Source organism: Canis aureus, chromosome 23 (genome assembly GCF_053574225.1).
Source record: "Canis aureus isolate CA01 chromosome 23, VMU_Caureus_v.1.0, whole genome shotgun sequence".
Taxonomy (NCBI): domain Eukaryota; kingdom Metazoa; phylum Chordata; class Mammalia; order Carnivora; family Canidae; genus Canis; species Canis aureus.
The window spans coordinates 11,783,426-11,807,842 of NC_135633.1; the positions used below are offsets into that span (position 1 = coordinate 11,783,426).

A 24,417-nucleotide genomic window follows, 5' to 3' on the forward strand; every position below is an offset into this window, starting at 1 on the left:
AGCTTGCAGTTTTTTACATGACTAATTTGAACTTTTTATGATTAGAATGAGATATGAATCTTAAGATCCTTCTGTATTGGCACGAATAAGATGGTGGTGGCCGTGACAGGGAGTATTTTGCTTTGGAAGGAGGAAACTGGGATTGTATTCTTCACTCCTCCGACTCTACCTTCTTACACTAATTTGGAGAGGGATGCTTTCCATAAAGGCAACTTTAACATAATGAGTCATTTGGAGATGACATCTTTGAAAGGGCTCTCTTTGATTATTGAGTCAAACCACCTGCATTAAGCAGGAAAGAGCCTACTCTGTTCCTTACATGAACATACCTAATTTTTCTGGAACACATCTAATGAATGTGCCTTAATTATCTTGATATGCAAATTATCTCACTGTTTGATTGTCCTCTGCAATAAGTTTTCCTTGCTTTCCAAGAGAAATGTAACCTTTTAAAAGAAGAACAACTTCAAACCATTATTGCTTTTGTTAATATAGCTTTCAGTGCGGTGACATTTATTTTTTATACTATTAACCTTTTAAGTATTATTTTGGTATTACTGCATTCCCATGACCTCTAGGCATTATTTTTCTAGGTGATGCAAATTGAGTTCAATAATATATCTCTGTGTAAACTGCATTCTCAAATCCAAAGTATAAATTACAAAGCTTTGCTAATAAAATTTTACAATCAGGTAAAAATTAGAAATGAATATTTATGCATTTCATTTATCTTCTTTATATTTCATTAGCATCCTAGAAAATGGGAAACCTTATTTAATAAAATGATTGGGAATTATTTTGTAAACTTTTGCTTTCATTATAATTTAACTCTGATTTGTTTTCACTGCTGGCTTACTGAGAGTACCTAGAATACTATATTCTCAAATTCATCAAACTTCTGGGAAGAAATGTGCCCTCGTTTAAGCATAGATAGATTAGGGTGGTATATAGAAGAGATTCATTTACCTTGAGACACACAAAATGAACTTTTATTTTTGGCAATTACTGTTATTTAGGCATTTTTGGTTAGCTCTAGTGGTAAATGAGTAGCTTTTTATAAAAGAACTGTTTTAGCCAGGATTAAGCTAATATAATCCATGAATGTATTAGAGGAAAGTTTTCCTCCTGAATTCAGAGTTAATATGTGGCCTTCAGCTGTATAATTATTTTGTTCCTGGTATATTTCTACCAGACATACTGTTCTCATTTTTCTTTGTTCTTATACTGATATATTTTGTATGTGAAGTTGATTATAGTTTATTTATTTAGCTTTTTGAAGTTGACAGTAAGATTAGAATTTAGCTGTCCACAAGGAATGACATAGTAGAGCAAGGAATGAATCTGAGTTTTTGGGTATTTGGAAGTTAGAGAGAAATATATAAATTCATACCATCCCTCCCTACCTGCCCACCCCCACCCAAAAGAAAGCATAGACTTTATGATTGCAGCTGAACCACCAGTTCAAAGTTGTATGCTGCCTTCAGGTAGAGCAAGGCATAGCTTCCAGACACTGGGGCCACTTGGTGATAGAATTAGACTTCTGTTTACTGCCTTGTAAATTAGTGACATTTTTGTGCCTGCTTTCCCTTTTCCTGGAAATGTAAATACAGAGAGTTAGATGTTTCATTAGCAACACAGCCTCTGAGGTATTGTTTTAGTCTCTTTGTAGTTCTGTCCATAAAAAACTCAAGTCAGAGAGCTGGAGATATTATTTTAGAATTTCTGGATTACAAAGAGTTTCGTGTTAAGCCATTACATGCATTTGACATTTCAGAGGGAAATTTCATGGCTTTTTGTGGTAGAGTTCTCTAAATTGGGACCCTTACTGGGCAAGATCTAGTGAAGAGGGGAGGTGTTTGAGTCCCCAGAGCAGCCATGAGGGCTCAGCGTGCATGACAGAGAGAGCAATTTGTTCTCTAGTTGCTCTTCCTTGGGCAAACAAGGCCATGGAAGGACTTGACTGTTAATAGAGTAGGATCTCTATTAACAAATGGATTTGATAGGCCTTGATTGGGCTCAGGTACTTCTTAAAATTCAAATTTGTGGGGCGCCTGGGTGGCTCAGTCAGTTAAGCATCAGACTCTTGATTTCGGCTCCCATCATGGTCTCCGGGTCCTGGGATGGAGCCCGGCATCAGGCTCTGCTGTGGGTGTGGCCTACTTCAGATTCTCTCTCCCTCTGTCTCTGCCTATTCTCTCCCCACTTTGAGTCGCATGCTCTCCCTCTCTCTCTCAAACAAATTAAGATTTGTGAGATATAAAGTGCACACTCTGAGCTATTTTTTATGTGACCCCAGTCACATCACTTTAAAATAGACAACCAAGACATAATCAATTGTCATACCAATATTTGTTTCTGGGGGCTTAATTACTACCCTTTTCCTAGCAAATCCCAACTACCTAAAAATTTTAGATCTTTTTTCTGAAGTTACTTTGATACCCTTGAGTGATTATAGATCCCCTTCCCCTAAAAATTTTAGATCTTTTTTCTGAAGTTACTTTGATACCCTTGAGTGATTATAGATCCCCTTCCCCTAAAATGACCCTAGTTTCTGTGTTGAGTTAGGGACAGTTTTCCCAGAAGCTGGATTCAATAGCATTTCAACAGACTACTTGTGTCATACTGCAAGCCCTCCTCTTCCCTGTTAACTCTGAGCTAGGGTCATACAAGAGGTACCTGGTGCATTGACTCTCCTATTTTTAAGGCTATATGCCTATTTTGGGGTACAGGTTACTGAAGTTTTTTACTTCACCTCATTTGCTTCAGCTTCATGATTCTGATATCTGGGTTTGTCCACTCTTTCAAAGAGCTCTTCATTATTCCTCATTTGGACGATAGTTATGTAAAATGGGTTCCTGGTGATCTGACTTATACCTGGATCCAGTGATATAATTTATAGCATATAATTTAAGCACCCAGCATAGCCTTCAGTTCATTTAAAGTATACTGGCTGCTTTGCTGATTATACATAAAAAATACACAGTTCTTTTCATAAGTGGACTAGTATCTCTCAAATTGGGAAGAAGAAAAAACAACTATAAGGGAGAGCATAAGGATAATAGACTTGACACTAGAATAAGTAGTTATCTCATAAGAAAAGCTCTATGGAATCATTTGAGACTCTCCATGCGAGAAACTTGCTCTGTAAGAACTTGTCCAATTATACTTCTCAAACCTCTGCATAATCACACCCCTTTATTCCCCAATGCTTCATATTGTAAAAATCAAACAAATAAACAAAAAAAATTTCTTGATTTAGTGGAAATGTTTTCTCTGAGGTTTAGAGGAAACATAATTTAGAGGAAAGGATGTTGCCTCATGGAAGGCCTATGTTTATCTCTGTCACTAATTTGCTGTGTGACCTTAGGGAAGTCACTTTATATCTTTGGATTTCAATTTCCTCATCTCAAAAATGAAAGATTTGAACTGTAATCACCAAAGTCTCTTGCTACTTTTAACTTCCTTGGCTTCAAAGTTAAAGCTGTCTTAGCCCAATTCAACCTAGCCTGGTAGTATTGTTTAAGTTGGGTACCATGTGGTAGTTGAATACTAATCAATTGCCAGGTGGAAGTTAACTGTCTGAAGTTGGTAGCTACACAAATCTGCTAATAACTGAACCTTGATAGAATGTTGTTCCATGTGTTGGTAAATTCACTACCAGGCCTGCCTGCCTTAAAGGTCTTCTTACTATTCCATTACCAAAGAGTCATAAGATATTCTTACCTCCAAGAAGTTAGTTAACTTGCCTGGATTTTGTGGGAGGTAGATGGAAAAGCTGTGACTTTACTACAAAATCTGGCCCAGAAAGCCTTTATTTTGTTAACTATTATACCATCTTTTTCTACACAGGGATTCAAGTACTAGATGGGATTGAGCAATCGGATTTTTAAAGGACCTTTGAATCTTGAGATTTTGATTCTATTTGTGAGGCTGATAGTGTACAGATGATGCAAAGCTTATTTTTATGTGCTTGTCTTGGCAGGTTTGGAGACTTTAATATTTTTTCTGTATTTTACTTCCATTTATTAAGTACGGTGATCCTCATCACCATTTTAAAAACTTAGTAATTTTTTTCTTTGAGTCAAAATAACACTTTAAGAGCAATAGCTTGCATTTCTTAGACTTTTAGAATCATGACACTTTGACAAATATTGGTAATAAATCTATATTCTGGGACATCATGAATAAATGTATCATTATTGAGCAGTATGATAATTGTGTAAAGTGGCATGATGTTGTTCCAACTTCGAGAATGCAATATAAATCTAACATATTCTACTAAGTATCAGTTTTAATAAAAGAGAAAGAGAATAAAACATTGTCTTACTATTAGAATTAATGATATTTTTATCAGGAATAATCCATTGTTAATTGGAACCAAATTCAGTATTTTCATTTATGTAAGCTTCTTTAAACCAATGCTTTTCCTTAAAATATGTCACATTAGAGAAGAACATACATTTTCGTCTGAGAAAGAACCTATGAATGTTAGCAATTTAGTTTTCAGCATATTAAAAAGGTTAGATTTCCTTTGTTAGTAAGAAGTTATTGGAACCTAGATTAGGTAAAGCTTTACCTGTCAGTCACCCAATAATACCAAAGTAGAATATGTCTTATACAGCACAGTTGGCAGGTAGTTTTTGGCTCATCAAAGAAGAGTCGTTTGAAGTGGGGAACCAGAAAAAGCAATACATATCCAGCATATACATATATATATATATATATATATATATTTATTTATTTATTTAACATGCATATATGTAATTTGTAGAATATAAGTTGAATGCTTAATTGACACTTAAAATATATAAAATGGAGTGCATACAAAAGGAGAGGGGTGGAAGCCATTTGTTTTGGCAGAGAAGATTGATCACTGACATGGCTGAGTTGCTAGTATACAGTGATTTAAAACAAATCAGTACACAGTGATTTAAAGCAAAACAGTGGTTTTATTATTGTTTTTAATATCTTTACAGACATTACATCCCATTAATTTCCTTCAGCTAAACAGGAACACACCTGTAGTTGAACAAATTTTGTTTATGACACATTACAATAGGGAGAACACACACCATAGAGACCCATTGAATGTTTCAGTAAGAGAGTATTCAAAAGAACATTTTTTAGGATTTGGACTTTGTTTGAGTGACTTAGAATAGGGTTTAAGGAAATGGAAGCTTGCTATAGATTGGGGCCTGTCAGAAATCAGGGATAAACTTCTAATTTGGTATCCCAATGAATCTTATCTAGAGGGAGGGTAGATTAGAGTGAGGATAAAACTGTAATTGGAAAGGTAGTATAACTAAAAGGGAAAACAAAAACAGAAATGAAATGACAACATACAATGCAATAAGAGTGAACGCATTTAATTCAACCTTGCTAATGGGTGGGGGGAAGGGGAAGAGAGGGTAATAGTCTGTCCCTACAGTTATATTGTGCAGCAAGTAGGGAAGTTGATTCTTGCAGCTGCTTAGAGAGGCCATTTCCCAGTCATTTCTCCCAGCAGCAATGCCTTCCACCTGTATATGGGTTTCAACTTCTATTATGTAGGGCAAGATTCCATTCCTGACCTATGGTCTCTGCTGTCTCAGTTCCTGACATCTTATCTGACTTCTGCAACCTCAGCCTGCAGCTCTCCTCTGCATGCAGTTATGACTACCCATTCATATTCCTGGTCAAGGTGCAGTTGGCAAGCCAGACGACTAAGAGCAGTAGTGTATTGTAGTTACTCCAGGACAGAATAGAGATAACTTATATGCAGTTAGGTTAACTGGGAAATGGTAGTATGTTTCCCTAGAAAAACCTAACTACAAATGCTGATGTTATTGGGGTTTTGTGAGGGATCAGATCTTGATGGAATTAGTTGGGGGTGACTTTATAAAGGAGGTGATTTTTGAGCATTGATATTAAGAGAATAATGTCATTTAGTATTTTTATACTTAGATGAATAAGAATAAATAAAAACCTAAAAATGGTGCCAGTGGTCATCATGACTGTATTTTCAGAATTAAAAATTGAAACACAGGACAATTGGACAAAGGATGTTTGAAATTTAATAATAAGAGGAGTTACCATATGTTGAGTGATAGACACTGTCCTAAGTTGTTTTATATATTATTCATTTCTTACAGCAACTGTCTGAGGATATAGTTATAACTCCACTCTGTAGAATGGCAGGGTCTAAAACCCACCCTCTTGACTATGTGGAAGTCTTGGTGACTTCCTATTGAATAGATTGCCCTGACAGTTAGATGGCATGACTCCTCGGTCTAGGTTAGAAACAGTGACATAGCTTTCATCTGGCTCTTCTTGGGGGCATGCTCCTTTGGAGACCTGAACTAACCATGTAGGAAGTCTAACTAGTCTGAAGCTAAAATCCTGGAGAGAAAAGATCATGTGAAGAGATCACATAGAGATTTAGAGGAAGATGTCCAAGAAACCCCAGCTCCCAGCCCAGACTTTGAAGTGTTCACATTTGTGAATACACAAGCCTTTGAGATGACTCCAAACTTAGCCACTGACTTACTGGCAACCTCATGGGAGACCCTGAGACAGAACTGCCCAACCCTGATGCTCCTGAATTCGTGGTACACAGAAACTATTAAAGATAAATGATTATAGTTGTTTTAAGAACGGTTTTAGGGTGATTTTTATACAAGAGATAACCAATATAAAGCATTTATTTCTTGGTAACTCTTGGATTAGGGTTAATAACAAAGTGGAATTCCTGTCTCAAAGTAGGTAAAGTTTCTCTCTGGCAATGCAAGGTAACAAAAGGATTTAGAAGGTAGGTGTAATTAGAATTATTAGAAATATTAGAATTGGTGATTCTATTATTTCTATGATAGCCCCGTAGAATGGGAAAAGCACTGGATTTGGAGTCAGAAAACCTACATTTGGGTTTTATATTTTAAAAAATATTTATTCATGAGATACATAGAAAGAGGCAGAAACACAGGCAGAGGTAGAAGCAGGCGCCCCCCCCCCCCCACACCGAGCAGGGAGCCCAATGCAGGGACTTGATCCCAGGACCCTGATATCACGCCCTGAGCCAAAGGCAGACGCTCAACCACTGAACCCCCAGGTGCCCCATACATTTGGATTTTAAACTAGTTCTGCCAATTCTATTTGTGTCACATAAGGGAAGCTACCTAACCTTCTGACTGTTACTTTTCTTCTCGCTGAGAATGAAGATATAGAACTTTGGTATTCAGTTCTTGGCAGCACATTTTAAGAACAACATCTAGAAATGAGTGAATCAGAGGAGAATGATGAAGGGTCTGGAAGCTATGTGCAGAAACTGAGGAGTATCTTCTAGAAAAGAACTATAATCCAATCCCTCAAGATATTTAACTCTAACACGGAAGAGGAAATAGATTGATTTTGTGTATCTTTTGAGGACAAATGGGTAATAATGATAAAGATCCACATTTAAGCTGATACAAGGATTCCTTTTTAAGAAATTAAATGTATTAGAAAATATTATTTGAGAGCTCTCCACTGCAGAAATGTCAAAGAAAGAAAGCTTGGTTATTTTTTCTGGGTTCAGTCGGGGAGACTATAATACACTACACCTCTAGACATCTTCAAGAGAGTCAATTTTTTTTCTCTTACGTTCTATTTTATATTTCCTTAAAGCATCTCTTAATAAAACTTTTTTTATTTTTCTTTATTACATAAACAATGTTTTCATCAATGATAAATTAGAAAATACATAAAGCAAAAAGGAAATAAAAATTACCAATAATCTCTTCACCATTTAGAAATCACTATAAATATTTTGGTGTACATTTTCCCAGTTTTTTATTTCTTTTGTAGCCACATTTACCTCAATGCACACATGCAACAAAATTGAGTTTATTTACTAAATGATACAATATATCCTTTTCCCCATTTAATACATCTTTCTTTGTAAATGACGTATGTCTACAACATTTTTTTGGTATTCACATTCAACCTTGACAGCAATATTTATTTTCTGTTTAAAAGTAGTATTTATAATAGAACATTTGCAAAATATGGGTGACTTCAAAAAGAAAATTAAAACTACCTATTATCCCAATACTCAGTGGACCACTAATGTTTTGTTGGACATTCTGGTGTCTTTTCTTCTGTATATATATATTTTTCTAAAAAATGTATATTGATGTTTCTCACTAACATAACTTTGTACCAACAACATTATGAATATTCCCACATGTCACTACATATTCTGTAAAAATATGATTTTTAATGATCTCAAATTAGTCTATCATCTGGATGAAATCATAATGCCCTCAAAATGGTCCCTAAAATTGGACATGCAAGTTGCCCCCAATTGTTCATCACTATAAACAACTCTATATTCAATATATATAGTATTGTTTTTAATGGCTGTGTGGTATTCCATTGTGTAGCTATGTCATCTTTTATTAAATGAATCCTTTACTTTTTTAGTATTTCAGTTCTCAGTGTTTTGCTTAAATAAGCAATCCTGTCACTGATAGAACAAATCTTTACTCTTACCCTTATTTTTTAAATTGTTTTTGACATATTTGGTGAATAGTTGTTTCAAGTTTAGCAGCTGATGATGTACTTAACATTTTGTTGGGTGCTCTGGGGGCATATAGAAGAAACATGAGACATGGCCCCAATCCTTCAAGTGTTAAAATTTAGTTTCAAATATGACTAATACATGCAAAATAGTAATGAATAATTTATTCTAGTATATTATTAAATGCTAAGTTGTATGGTTCTGATTAAGTGCTTCAATGTATAGTTCAGGGGGTGGGAGGATAGTGAGGCCCAGTATAGTCAGGCAGGACTTCAAGGATGAAATGCAGTTTGATCTGAGCTTTGAGGAGTGTGGGTTGAGTGAATAGTCAAAGAGAATGTAGGACATTCTAGAGGAAAGACGGTGAAGCACAAAAGCTCAAAATTTTGTGTATATTTGATATATTAACAGTACCATGCGAAGGCTATTTAAGTTTAACATCTTTCTATTGCCACTGCTGAGCTGTTTTGAATAACAACCTCTGAAAAATCTGAGCAATATTTATTTTAAAATGTCTTTCTGGTTTTATTGAGATATAACTGACAAATAACATTTTATAAAGTGTAGAACATAATTATTTGACACATGTACGTATTATGAAATGATTACCACAATAAATTTAGTTAACATCCATCACCTCACATGTATTTTGTCTTTAATATTTACTTTTCTATCCCCTTCAGACATGGAAACATCTTAATTAAATATTTTTAATTTGCGAAGATTGCTTGTGTTTTCTAGAAACTTTGCCAAATGACTATTTTGTTGTTGTTGTTCTACTATGTGCTTTTTCAGGCATCTGCATATCATTTTGTGTTGTATTTAATTGATTGCCAGAAAAAAGGTCTTTAGATGATCTGAACCAGTGTTGCTTTAGTTTTCGTATGGGGACTGGGATCCTTTTAAATAATATTTCAAAAATTATCTTTACTGTTAGGTTTGATGGTGCCACTAAGGTTAGGATTGAGAGAAAACAAATTTATGGCAAATTGCCTTTGAATGAACAGTCCCCATATGCTCCGTTTGTTTTGATGTTCATTTGTTCAGTCACGTTATACAGTGGTTGCTTTCACAAGAACAAAAAAAGACAAGTAATCTTTATGTTCTTTTTTAAAAAACTAAAACTAACCAGCCTTCTTAAAAATTTTTGTAATTACATCCATATTTTTTACAATCAGGGGAAGCACATTTATTTCATTGCTTTCATAGGGATCAGTGTTTCTTAAAGTGGGACGCATCAGAAAGAGAGGACCTATACATGAGAGTCCCTCGGGATGTTTATTAAACTCCATATTCCTGGGCCCCACCTTTGGCCGGTATAGAAGGAGGTGAGGGAATCTGCATTTTAATGTACTTGGAATTCTAAACATTGAAGTTTGAGAACCATTGCTTTAGGGAAATGCTGTCTCAGATCTCTCCACAGTTGTGCTGCATGCATCAAGATGCAACAGAAATTATCATTGGGCATCTTTCCTCAAACTGATATTTCATAGGATCTGTTTTGCTTTTAAGAAATTGCATAATGAGTTGGGCTTTTTTCCCCTTAGAAAACTTACTTAAAAATTACCTAGCTCCTTAAAAAAACAAAACAAAACAAAACAAAAAAACAAAAAAACAAAAACAAAAAAACAAAACAAAACCCTAGAGATCTTTTGTCAAGTTTCTTTTTCTAATTTGATACTGTGGCCTTTCATGTAACAGTACTCTCTTCGTTGTAACTGTTTGGACTTAAGTACCCCTTTACACAGATGAGTTGCCTATAGGTCTCCATTCATGAGAGACTATTATTCCTTAAGTTTTAGAAAGTTAAAAAGGGAGGGCTAGAAATGGTAAAGTTTTGCACCTTTCCATTTTTCTTTTTTTTTTAATTTTTTATTCATTTATGATAGTCACAGAGAGAGAGAGAGAGAGGCAGAGACATAGGCAGAGAGAGAAGCAGGCTCCATGCACCGGGATCCTGATGTGGGATTCGATCCCGGATCTCCAGGATCGTGCCCTGGGCCAAAGGCAGACGCCAAACCGCTGCACCACCCAGGGATCCCCCTTTCCATTTTTCTAAGGATGGTTAAGATGACTTAAATGATATGACTTACACTATTGATGATTGTATCCACTGCCTATGTTGGTGTCTGGTGACATATTGCAAGTAGTTCTTGTCAATTTTTTTGAAAAATCATGACTTTTCAGATTCTTGCTCTCTGCTTCTTGGAAGTGTTGAGCCAGTTTGCACAGATTACGTGGCTGAGGAGTGTGGGTCATTGGTGTGGGAACCCATGGTGATTGTCTGTGGTGTGGAATGGCAGTGGCTACATTCCCACAGGTAAAAAACAAAAACAAAAACAAACAAACAAAGCAGTCTGTCTCACAAATGACAAGAGTAAAGAAAACTGTTTGAAATTAGACCTGACAGAAAAAAATGGTACTGTATGAAACCTACATGCTCTGTAGACAGCTTAAAGTTTTTCCTCAGGCAGGAGAGCCACTCTGGGTATCTTTCAATTTCAATTTAGGAGTGATGGGAAAGCCCTTTGTATTATGATCAATGGTGGCTTGCTTGTAGGTAATGCACTTCCATGTGACTGTTGTTTTGACTTGGTCTTTAATCTCTTAGGTTGAGTCAGAGTTTTTTTTGGTTTTGTTTTTGATTTTGATTTATCTGCTATGATACGAGACTCGTTTGCTCTTGAAATGAAAGTGATGGAAGCATGGTTGATCCAATGGTGATACTGGTTCAAAAAAGTCTAGGTCAGATTTCTGATAGGGACATTACTAAGAGATCAAAATGGCTTTGACAAACACATTTCTGAGTTTTCATTTGCACAAAGCAGAGAATGAACTGATCATCCCAAGAAGTCACATACTAACCATGACTGGCATCTAAAAGAAGGGGTTCCTCTGCATTACCTCATAGAGTTATTGTAAATGTTAAATGCAATAAAACATCATTTCTCAAAAGAAAAGATCTAGGAGCAAGGTAAAGAGGAGCTCTCTTTCCTGCCTTACCCCATTTATTTTATCCTTTTCAGTTTATTTCAGTACAAAAGCAATGAGCATTGTTCTATGCTAGGCATTGTGCTAGTAATGGAAATTTAAAAAAAGATGGATTTGGCTCGCAATATTTTTAACTGCTTTATTGAGATATAGTACAGATACCACATGATTTATTTATTTAATGTATACAATTCAATGGTGTTTAGTATATACTCAGGATTCACATATTCAGTTTACTTTAAGACTCATAACAATTTTTGCTAAACAACTCCTTGGGTCCAGAGGGGAAGAGAAATGCCTTGGTTCCATCTGCTTCTTCCATCAGAATAATGGTACCCACTACTTATTCAATACCACCTCCTATGAGCTCAGTCCTATGCCTAGTTGCTTTAATTCTTATTGGGTACAGTTATCTAGAAACTTAAATTGTTTAGGCTCCATTTTCCTGGAAAACCAGTTATTTCTGTAACTTTTGCCTCATATTTCTTCTTCTAGTTTTTGAAGCTTACTGGGCTTCTTTGTGAAGGGGAAGAGAGATATAGAAACAGCTAATATGTTCATGCTTCTGATGAGAGTCACAAAGACTATATGCTTTATTTATTTCATACCATTTTTTATTGGGCAAGAGAATACCCATGCCCACACAGATGAGGTGAATTTAAGATTACTGATGGGCTGTGGCCAAATAATAGTGGCTTACAATCCCCTGTTCTGATTTAGAGATATATAAAAACATTTTCTTCCTATAAACTTTGAGGTGTTTATTATTTTCAGTCTCAGATTTCCATTTTTCCCCCCAGAAGATAGATCTAACCCTCTTACTAGTTGGCTACTTTCTCTGTACTGTGAAGTAATTCTTGTGCAAATGTTTTTGTAATAAAGTTGTTCTTTTAAAAACAATCAAACAAGCAAACATAAAAACAAACCACTTTGAAATGTGTGTGACTATGTGCTAAACTATAAGTGGTAAAGATAAGAAATGGAAAAAGGTTTTTGTAACTTTAACAGATGTATGGCTAGGAAAAAATCATTCTCCTTAAACCCCAGCACACAAAAAATATTCAGGTTGGCTAAGTTTCCGGCACTGATTAGGTATTTTATATATGTTCTGTTGAATAATTAACATTGGATATTGAAGCTAATTTCTCTTTTGGTTCTAAATTCAATGATAATGTTATTGTGATATACATTTTTTTTTAGGCTGTGGGAGGAGCATTTAACGGAAGTGCCAATTAAAAGAAAAACTTTGCCAATCTTAATAATTAATAATTGAATCTGAACTATTTTAAATGAAGAGTGTAAATGAGTAGGTCTAAGTGTCCATTTTAAAATTAAGTTTTTGAACCACTTCGGTAGGCTTTTAATTACAAAAAAATAAACAGTTTGAATCTGCAATTCAGGGGGAGTTATTCTGATAATTGCTTCTTTAATGTTTAGTATTTTTAAAGCAGAAATGGCTAATATTATTTGTCCATCTAAGCCTCATATACTGCCATTCTGAGATTTTTCTCCAATGGCATGCAAAGAAACAAATGTTCTAATGGTTTTATTTTATTTTGTTTTTCTAGGAGTCAGAGAATAATAAGTTATGTTCCCTGTATTCCTTCCGAAATACCTCTACCTCACCACATAAGCCTGACGAAGGGAGTCGGGACCGCGAGATAATGACCAGTGTTACTTTTGGAACCCCAGAACGCCGCAAAGGGAGCCTTGCCGATGTGGTGGACACACTGAAACAGAAGAAGCTTGAGGAAATGACTCGGACTGAACAAGAGGGTATGTGTGGACTTAACTGTTGAGCTTTATTCTTTCAAAGATTCCAGGACTTTAAAAAAAACTGAGTGGGATTTCAAGGGCCAAAGCGGTGCATAATTGGCACTAGCCAGGAAAAAGTTATTCACAGGTTACCATGGTGATGGCAGATTGTGATCCATTGAGAGTATCAAGCAGATAGCTCCATTTTTCTAAAACTTTGTGCATTTCATTTTGTTCTTATGATAACAAATCACATTTTTAAACGGACTGCAAGCCTTACCCTGGAAAAAGGTGTAGCATGGAAACTTTTGCAGCTGCAACTTTATTTCTCATTTTTTCTCCCTTATTTCCTTTTGATGGATAGTGTCTTATGAAAAGATCAACTGTTTAAAAAGAAAAAACAAACAAAAAATAAAAACTAATTTCTCATTTTTATAAATATTACAAATTTATAAATATTATCCTTTCATCTCCAAATGTTGTGAGAGTTGAGCTTTCTAATATTGTCAAAACTAAATGCTCAAGAGGGAAGTGCTGCAACACATGGCATATATTACAACATCACACATCTACCTCCTCTACTCTCTCAAGAGTCCACTTAGGTTTGTCTAGGTTCTAAAAAACAAAAGAAAGAAGATTCTAATATATTTTTAAATTAAAGAAATCAAAATAAGTGATTGCTGTACAATGTATGTTCTTTAGGTACTGATTTTAGACTGAAATGTAGGGTACTTAATGGTTCTGGATTTATTGCTAACATTGTAAGTTAAATTTAGAGTTCTCTGGCACTGCAGAGGAATAGAGATATAAGGAAATTTTTCATGTAACTTAATTTTATTCCTAGAAGGGCTTAGAAGTTTAAAAGTTTCAAATTAATTTTTGTGGATGTGTCCATCACATGAGCACTAATGGAAATTTCTAAAGTGTATCACACACTTCCCTGACTTACCAACCAGATTATATGGCACAAAATGTAAATATTTTTTGATGACTCAGGGTCATGGTGCAGTAGACTTATGAACTCCAATACTTATCTAATAATTATGTGACCCTGGGTAAATTCTTCAGTTTCTCTGAGCCACAAAACTAAAATTTTCTGTGGTACTAATACTTGACTTGGTAGCTCAAACATTTTGAGAATTAACTATAATAATGAATATAGAAGTCTCTGATGAGCAGTAAACTACATAAACTTGGGGTATTGTTATGATTATCATATTATAAATGTCATTTTATCAAGCTATAATGTAATGATGCCCCCAGAGATCATTGAGATAATTAGGACTATTTGGCTTTATGGTTATTTCTCTGCAATTACGAAACTTTTGAGTTCTTGTATCTACTTGTTATAGGTATCTTTTCATACGTGTGTGCGTGCATGCGTGAAATGTGTTCTCCTCCTTCAATATCAGATTGCAGGCTGTTACTTTTTGCATAGTTGTGAATAATTTCTAATTTGTTTCTTTTCTCATTAATAAATTATGAAAATAGATGATCATAATAACCTCTAGACCATAAGTAAAATATAAACATATATGTCTGGGTGAATCTCTGAGAGATTCTGGGTAATATACATGATCTTTAGTTCATAGACTTTTGGCTGCTCAGACACTTTATTTTCCCCTACTCAGCTATGTTCTAGAATAAGTGAAGCTGTCAGATCAGTAATCTCTGAATAAGTGAGATTGTTAGATTATTTTTAATTATGATTTACCAAAAAGATGGTTTAGTCCTATAAGAAAGTGGTTTTCAAAGTACTTTAGAGAGCTCTTTAATGTAAAAATAAAGAAATTGATTGTGATGATTTTTTTCCAGTGTGAACTCCTAGAAAATTTAAAATAATATTTCTCTTGCAAGTCATGGTTAGTTTTCTTTTCTTCCTCTTTATTATTTTGTGTTAAAGATTTGGTACAAGAGAGGGACCTACAAAATGAGACCTCTCATTTGAGAGTACTTTATCACTATCAAAGAACATTTTTATGTACTTTAATGGACTTTGTTTTCTGTAGTAGACATATTTTAGGGATCAGAAATTCGGCATTTTTTAGTGTATTTTAATGTATATGATATATTAAGTATAAACATGAAGTAAAAAAGGATATGCTCATCAAACTTACAGATTCTACAAATCTGGGAGGAATACTGCATAAAATGTATGAAAGAAACAAAACTCAAAAGGTTTTGACAAACCAAAAATATTAACTTAAAACTAATCCATCAAAGTAAAATTTAATAGATCTTATTGTTAAGTCCAGAGATTGTGACCAAAACTCCTAGCTGCACAAATAATTACTGAAGGAAATTCAAATAGCAGACATATGAATTTAAAATATATAAGCTTATGGTTTTAGGTGACAGAAAGTGCACTGGGGTCAGCATGATGAATATTGCCAACAATTTGCTAGTGCTATCTCAGTCAGCATTATTAGAATTACAGTGTGCAGCCTTTAAAAGGTGGTACTCCCATTAAACACCCTCCCTGCTCAATAGAATGCATCTGAATTATTGTATTGAGTTGAGAATCACCACACTTTAAGAGGGACTAAAAAACATTGGGGTATTTTCAGAGGAGAACAGTTGACATGATAATAGACATTACAGTTAAATAATAAGAGGAATGATTAAAGAAACTAGTAATATTAAACCCAGAGAAAATAGATGATGGATGATATGATGGTTGTCTTTAAAGAGTTAAAGTCACGTGGAGGAAGGATTGGGTTTGTTCTATATATAGTTCTACAGGGATAGAATGAAGGTCAGTGACAAGAAGTTGCAAGGAACCAGATTATCATTCATAACAAGATTAACTCTCTAACGGTTGTACCTTTCCATGTATGGAATAATTTTTAGAAGATAATAAATTATTCTTGGAGATTGGTGGCAATCTTTTTTTTTTTTTAAGATTTTATTTGTTTACTCATGAGAGACACAGAGAGAGAGAGAAAGAGAGACAGAGAGAGGCAGAGAAATAGGCAGAGGGAGAAGCAGGCCCCCTGCAAGGAGCCTGATATGGGACTCAATCCTGGGACTCCAGGACCACACCCTGAGCAGAAGGCAGGCGTTAAATGACTGAGCCACCCAGGTGCCCCAATTGGTGGTAATCTTAACTGCCATTTTAGATTGGTCTTTTTCTTTTCTTTTTTAAAAGATTTGATTTATTTATTCATGAGAGATACAAAGAGAGAAGCAGAGACACAGGCAGAGGGAGAAGCAGGCTCCTCTTGGAGAACTCTGGGGGACTCGATCCCAGGACCCCGAGATCTTGCCCTGAGCCGAAGGCAGACACTCAACCACTGAGCCACCCAGACATCCCAGATTGGTCTTTTTCTAATGCCAAAGCTCTATGAATTTTCATGAACAATATTCTTATACAATATTTTATATTTCATCATATATATTTTATATAGCCCTAATCAAGAATTACATAGTATCATGATTATTTTTCTGTAAGTTTTCTCTTTATTTTGCAAGGTGCTATGAATCTAGGGATTCTGACCTGCTTACTTTTTCTTTTTGGCCATGTATTTCCTTGTTGGTCTCGTGAAGCCTATAGGTTATTTCTTAGTTTAAATGCACAAAGTGAAATCCATGGAATTACAGAGAAAATTAGTTATATAAAACTGTTAAATAATTTTAAATTTTTGTGATATGGTAGAAAGTGCTACTTTACTAATGCATTAACCAACAATATTTATTGGAGGGACTCAAATACCAAAATTTTAAAGTAGCGACAAACATAAAAGATATTTTGAGATATGAACTAGTACGATGTGATATAAAAATATACTGTAATTCTGTTGGTTACAGCATCACACATACTATGAATATTTTATGATTTGTTCCCTGCATCCACAATTTAAGGAGTGCAAATTTTCAATTAGAGGTGAGTTGAAAAGAATTTTTCCATCCAGGTTCACCATTCAAGGCCCCCTGAATCCTGTAGATGGAGTCTTGAGGCCTGTGGACCCTATGTTAAGAACCTCTATGCTACATGTTATGGGGCACCCATCATAAATAAAACAACAGTCTCTAAGTTTAAAGAGTTCATATTCTAGTAGGATATATGGATAGATAGATAGATAGATAGATAGATAGATAGATAGATAGAATATATACAAAGTGAACTCTAATTCAGTGTCTAATATATGATAGATTCCATGAGAGTCATATAGATAAAATATTATAGGAATTTATAGAATAGATTCCATGGCCTAGGAAGCCATGGAAAGGTTCTAAAGGAAATGAGTCTTAGCTGGTCTTGGAGAATAAAAGATTTGGATAGGCAGAAATTCAGGGGAGGGACATTTCAGGCTGACAGAATAGGCAGAGACCTTTAAAATAGCCAACAGGGGGTCCCTGGGTGGCTCAGCGGTTGAGCATCTGCCATCAGCCTAGGGCCTGATCCTGGAGACCCAGGATCAAGTCCCATGTCAGGCTCCATGCAGGGAGAGCTTCTCTCTCCTCTGTCTGTGTCTCTGCCTCTCTCTCTCTCTCTCTCTCTCTCTCTGTCTCTCATGAATAAATAAATAAAATCTAAAAAAGTAAATAAAATAGCCAACAGTTCATGTTCTATTTTAAAGAATGTGAAGATGTATATGGGATTTAAGACTGAAAACGTAGTTTGCGTTTAGTTCACTGAGGTTCTTTAATTCTTGGCTAAGGAGTTTGTACTTTAGATTGAAGGTCGTGGAAGAAGCATTGACTGTTTTTTCAGCACAACAGGGTGATGGATTTAGAGCTGTCCTTCAGGAAGTTAATCTGGCAGCTCCTTGTAGGATGTATGGGAGAAGGAAAGACATTGAGGAAATTGTTTCAGACTAGAGATAATGAGGTCCTGAACTAAGGCAGCAGAAATGAGAAAGGAGGAAGGGGTGCATATGGAAAAGATATTAGGAGATAGAATTGTTAGGAGTTCACATTTAAGTGAGGAGACCAAGGGAGAGGAATGGTTCAAGTGTTGCTCAAACTTTTTAAACTTTGAGTGAGCAGGATGGTGGTAATACAATTAATAATAATTTTTTTTTAAAGTAGAGGAACATGTTTTAGAAATGGGAGCCATGAGGATTTCTCTTTTCTACTTTGAGTTTGATTCCTAATTTTAATTATCTGCTTGGAGCAATACTACAGAACAGTATAATGGGATTTCTGACTCTATAAAACCGTATTTCAGGTCTGAGGAAGTATAATAGCTTCACCAATATTTGCCTGGGCTTTGTCCCTATTTAAAGCCCCAGGTCCCTCTCCTCTTGTGAAACAGCTCTTATCCTATGGGACATATAAGAACTTCCAAATACATTACTTGCCTCTCTCTCACCTCTCTATTCTGGTTTGAAGGCCATACCTCATAAATGACGAACCTGTGTGATTGACATGATAACATGACTTTTCCTGAGTCATTCTTGTTCTGGAGAATGTTTTAACTTTATCAGGCTAAATAATTTCCCCTTCACTTCCCCTCATATATAGGAACTGATCTATAAAAAGTTTATTTATTATGGCCTAGTTAAAAACAATATCTACATGATAAAACAAAAACTCTCCACATAGCATTAGGGAAGTTATTCTTTTACAGGCAGATTCTTTCATCAGCCAAATAATTGTCCAGTATTTTATCTACCATCCCTAAAGAAATGCCTTCTTCAGAGCAGTGATTTGACTGGATTGCTGAAACACTGATGAACAAAGGTGTTCTATCTGAAGTGCCTCCTCTGAAAGTGAGACTTGTGGGAAAATAGACAAGGTTTCTATTTTGTTGAAAATTTAACCTTGATTTTTTGGTCATAGGTAGATAGGAATATTGATGATAGATAGATAGATAGATAGATAGATAGATAGATAGATAGATAGATAGATAATGGATAGAATGAACAGAATCTACCTTTTAAAATAGTGTTGCTATTGGTGGATAGAATATGCAGAAAGCTTTGATGATAGGTTCAGGTTAAAATGCTTCCAAGATAAAAATCCTTCAGCTGTGATTAAATGATGAATTTTAGTTATCCTTGTATCACCCATCTTGTTGCCAATGTAGCTGGGCTCTAACATAAGCGACAGTTGTCAGAAAATGAATACTTTAAAAAGGACTTCTATATCTAAATACATATATTTAATCAGAGAGTCCTTTGGCTTCTGAAAATAAGTTGTCTAATGAGAATTTCATTTGAGCAGCTGCGACTGAGGAGGTCAACAGGCATTGCCTAGGAGAATATGGCCCAGCTGGTTAAATCTGGTTGTTGTCGTGATTTAAATGGTCAAGTGCTGCTTGTAATCCAGGACCGTCTGTTTGTAAAGGGAAGAGTGAGTGCTTCAGCATAATGTACAGCTGTTTTAATCTCTCTTTAATAATAGTGCTTCAGCCACTATCATGTCTTGTGTATCATACTACTAAGTATATGATCCTAGGCCGAGTGAACTGGTTTGGGTCAGGTTCTGGAGGCATGTGAACTTGCAGAGAAAGGAATACGATGATATAAACCTCAACTCTCTGACAAAGTAAATCCTTCTCTTTTTGGCTCTTTTACATATTTTTTAGGTAATAATTATCGTGATTAAAAGGGAGTGATACTAGATAGAAATATTTGAACATGTGAGCTCTGATAGAAGCCATAAACTTAATGGGAAGTATGTGGGGTTTAGGTACAGTTGCATAGGATATATGTTGGACAGAAATTAGAGCATTTGCCCAGTGGAATTGTGTGCCACAGTTATCATGATAATGAAAGTATGTGGTTTCATTTGACTGTGTATGTGGAGAAAGGGCAGGAGCATTTGAGCTTTGGATTCCTGGTGGGATAGCCTTTCCAATGGATTATGCAGCTGTTACCCCTCACAAGAATGAACACGTGTTTATGTGTATATCTGACAGATTATTATCATTATTCACATCTCTAAACAATAACTTGGATTTTTACATATATTTTTACTGAGTTATATTTAGTTAGTATATATATTGGCATGTATTGCTTATCTGATAGCTTTTGCTGTACTCAAGGAGGAATGTGGTATAAACAATGGGGAAACTCAGTTTTGAAAGTCATGTTTCTGAGCTAGATTTGTGTTTAACCATAAATTTTATTATGTGGAGGGGAAGTATAGCCTCCTGATTAAGAACATGGGTTCTGGAGCTACACTGCCTGTGTTTGAAACGTAGTTCAGCATTTGCCAGGTAGATAACACAGGGCTCCTCTCTGTGCCTCAGTTTTCTCCATCAAAAACTGGACATAAATATAGTGCTATTACAAGAATCAAGATTTAGTTAATGCAACTAAAGCATTTAGTGTATTACCAGCATGTAGTTAGTGCACAATAAATGGAGCCAACATTATTTTCTAGCTGTGTGACCTTCAACAAATTACTTAGTCTTTTTGTGCTTCAGTTCCCTCACCAGTAAAACTGGATGAATGATATCTACTTTTCAGGGTTGTGTGAGGATTTCACATATGAAATATATAAAACACATAGCATCTATAATTATAATTACTGTTACTATTATAATTGCCATTACTGTTATTATTTGAAGATACATTTTTTTAAGAGAAATATTACAGGAATCTCATCTTTCGCCACAGACAGAATCATAGGAAATGTCCCATGGTGTTAGGGGATTTAGCATTTGGCAGCAATGACGTTCCTGTTTTCTGGAAGAGCAATTCAGTTTAACTCTCCTTTCAGGCTTTTTGGAAAAGCTGATACTAAAGTTTCCCCACTGGAAGCCAATCTTCCCTGCTGAGAAATATGCGGAATATGATGTTGTCAGTGAGAGAGGTTGGTAAAGCCTTGGATGAGGTTTTCAGATAGTACCCAGTTAAGAGCAATGTGTTCCTGTTATAACAGAGAAAAAAAAATCTATTAAAAGCCCATGCGAAGAAGAAGAAGAAGAAGAAGAAGAAGAAGAAGAAGAAGAAGAAGAAGAAGAAGAAGTTGTTAACATTCATACCATGCTAGAGCATCAAAATAATTTTTTTAAAGCAGAATTTATGGATATTACGTTTGCCACTGTTGTGATTGAAGGTTATGTTGGTGAAGCATTTAGAATATTTGAGATCCAAACTCTTCTGTATATTTCTCATTCATGGGAAAAATTGGAAGGGTTTTGGATTTTTGCTTAAGAAACACATTAAGTATTCATTACAAAAGTTGCAGAATTATTATTTCAAATATTTGGAAATTTCAAGTCATTTAAATGCTGAAGTTCCCCAAGACCACTCATACTCTAAGTGAAGAAGCAATCAGGTATTCAGAGCAATGCTGATTCAACTTCATTTCATTTTTTCTTCTTTTTAAAAAACTACATCTTAAAAAAAAATAAAAAAATAAAAAAATAAAATACTACATCTTTCCTCCTATGATATTTTGCCTTTCCTCTGTTTTAAAGAATTTATATATTCATAGTAAATACCTATCTAGTGCCTGATATTTTAAATAAACATATTTTCTGAAAGTATTGTGCAACTAAGGATAAAAATGAGCTAGAACTACTGGTTTTTTAATTATGAAAAGAATTATATTTGGTATGTTCCTGTGTGAAGTATATTTGCTTTCTAATTCTTTGGAAACAGCACATCCTCTTATATAACTTTATAAACAATATAATCAGTCTGACTCCTGTGAGCCCCAGACATTCTGGATGAATCTTGGCTATTTCAATTTGTTGTTGTTTTACAACTCCCATTTACAGCGTTGGCAATGCACTAGTTGGTTGAATCTTTTTCTTAACTCCATTTTGCATGTCTCTGCCTTGAAAAGATACTTCAAATTTCTTGGCTCATTTCTATTTCTTCAGATTTAAACATTCTTTTCTTAAAGCTCTAAGAATGTTAAGAGCAGATGCAGGCAATTGCCTTTGATTTTTTTTTTCTTCTTCACCTGGGAAGCAAGAAGGCGTTCTGGCATTTTGTTGTTTAGAAAGAGGATGCAGCCTCCTGATGGTTTGATGAAATAAGTCATATTCTTACATGATTTTCGAGCCTGTAGAGTTTGAGTGTATTGTAGGCATTTCACATTTTTTCCATTGAAAATTTATTAGATCAACTTCAAGATGTATGCTTGGGATTCTGAGAAGTAATAGGAGTGGTTTTTAGATTCATATTCTTTTTCTTATATAATATGTATATAAAATGAAAAGAAAAATAAATATGAAAAGAAGTGGTAAATTTAAATATGTGTTTATTTTGTGATATTTGACATATGAATGTAATAAGGCATAATAATTTTTAAAATGCCTGTGAATTCATCATCCAACCTAATACAAATTGCTATTTCGAATCTGCCTATGTTTTTTTCACCTGTCCAATCCCTTTATATTCTACCTAGATGTAACTCCTGCCAGAACTATGTGTTTATCATTTTCCCTTTTTGTTTTGAAACCGTTGTTTGGGTTTGTTTTAGAACTTTGTAAAAGTGGTACTACACTGTAACCTTCTGCACCTTGTTTCCTACACTCATAATTCTACTCTAAGCTCAATTTTGCAGTGTACAGCTCTCGTCCATTTTCATTTTCATGTAATAGTCTGTACATTATTCCATAGAATGATATACAGGAGTATATTCTCCTCTTTAGATATTTGGGTGCTATTGTTCTCTACAAGTACAAACAATGATGCTATGAACATTCTTATGACTGTCTTCTAATACACACATGTGCATGAGTTTTTTCTCTAGAGTGTATTCCCAGGAGTGGGGTTGCTGTTGACCAATTTTTGTATTCTTTTTCCACTCTGTTGGAAAACATTACACAAAGAAGTTGGAGCTACAGTGTGTGCGTGCATGCGTGCGTGCATGCGTGTGTGTAGTATAATCCTTGAAAGCTTTAACTTAACTGCCTATACCTTTTGGCTCTACCTTCCCCAAAATGTCTAGTACAGGTTTCTTTTTATCACTGAGCTTTTCCGAAGCTCACATGAGCCTTTGGTGGACCCTTCACTGCAATTTTCCTCTTTCCTTTTGTTGTATCTTAATAGAATTCTTCAACCCTTCTTTCAACTATGAGCACAAGTGTATTGTCATTCTCCCACTGGACTATGATTACTAGGTTTGTTAGGAAACACTTTTTTCCCCTTATGATCCTCTTTATTGACGTTTCCAGTCTGCTGTGATTTTTGAATTAAAGAAATTCCCAATCTCTAGGCATATCTGGCTCCCAATAATTTTTTTCTTAAATACTTACCTCAAGCTCAAGATTAACTAGCAAATGTGTTGATTATTGCCACAGTTCTGTCTTGCATTTATATTGAAATAGACAGTTTTCTAATCAGTTGACTTGTTAGCTGGAAGTCTTTATCTTTTCCTTAGAATGTTTAATTTGAGAATCCTTTGAGATACTGGCCTGAATACAATATGTGTTCTTGTCCTGACTCTGATAACTTACTGGGTAGTGCCTAATAATTGATTAATAGTTAATTAATTGATTGATGTTAGCACAAGTTTCTTAATTCAGAAAACATGGACATTAGTCTAGCATTAAAGGCCAAATTCTAAAATTCTGTGCTGCTCTGATTTTCTTTTAGAGTTTGTATCTCAATTTCAGCATTATCAGTAATTTTCTTTTTCTTTTTTTTTAATTTTCTTTTTCAAACTGTTTTCAGGCTAGAAGTCATCTGAACCAATCTCATGACTCATTTTTCTTTTATTATGCTTAAAATCATTCTTTACTATTCCCAGTCTCTTTTTTCTGATGTTATAATCTTTATGAAGATAGAGATAAAAAATCCCATCCAATTTTGATGTGTGAAAGTTATTGTACAATGAGGTACTTATAAATGAAGCCATGGGTAATAGGCTCAGAAAGTTTTGTGTATGGTTTGAGAGATTGGCAAACAGAAGTGGGTGTTGGTAGGGTACCATGATCTACAAGAAGTAAGGGTTAGTAAGTCTACATTTGTCTGGTTGTTGTAAGGGGGATTTGGGCCTTAGAGAGAATTCATGGCCATAATTATTAACCATATGAGGCCATAATTTAATGCTGAATAACTGACACTTAGACCTATCATAAGCTTTCTTAATTTATGTTTTGAGGGTTTAAGTATAACTGAGAAGCCATAACTGAGAAGCCAGATAACTCCCACAGTGAGGTCATAATACATAGACCATCCACTAGCATTTGAAGTGCAGAAGTTAGAAGCCTGTGAACATCCCTAATT

The 24,417-nt window shown here is 35.0% G+C and overlaps 1 protein-coding gene across 30 annotated transcripts in view; it reads left to right on the top strand.

Annotated features, from left to right (window-relative positions):
* The window catches only part of SOX6 (SRY-box transcription factor 6), a 665,852-nt gene that overhangs the window by 323,762 nt on the left and 317,673 nt on the right, over positions 1-24,417 (top strand). For all 30 annotated transcript variants that reach the window (XM_077866355.1, XM_077866354.1, XM_077866356.1 and 27 more), the window contains one exon: positions 13,093-13,300. In XM_077866355.1, the coding sequence (XP_077722481.1) occupies positions 13,093-13,300 (208 nt within the window). The remainder of the gene's footprint in view (positions 1-13,092; positions 13,301-24,417) is intronic.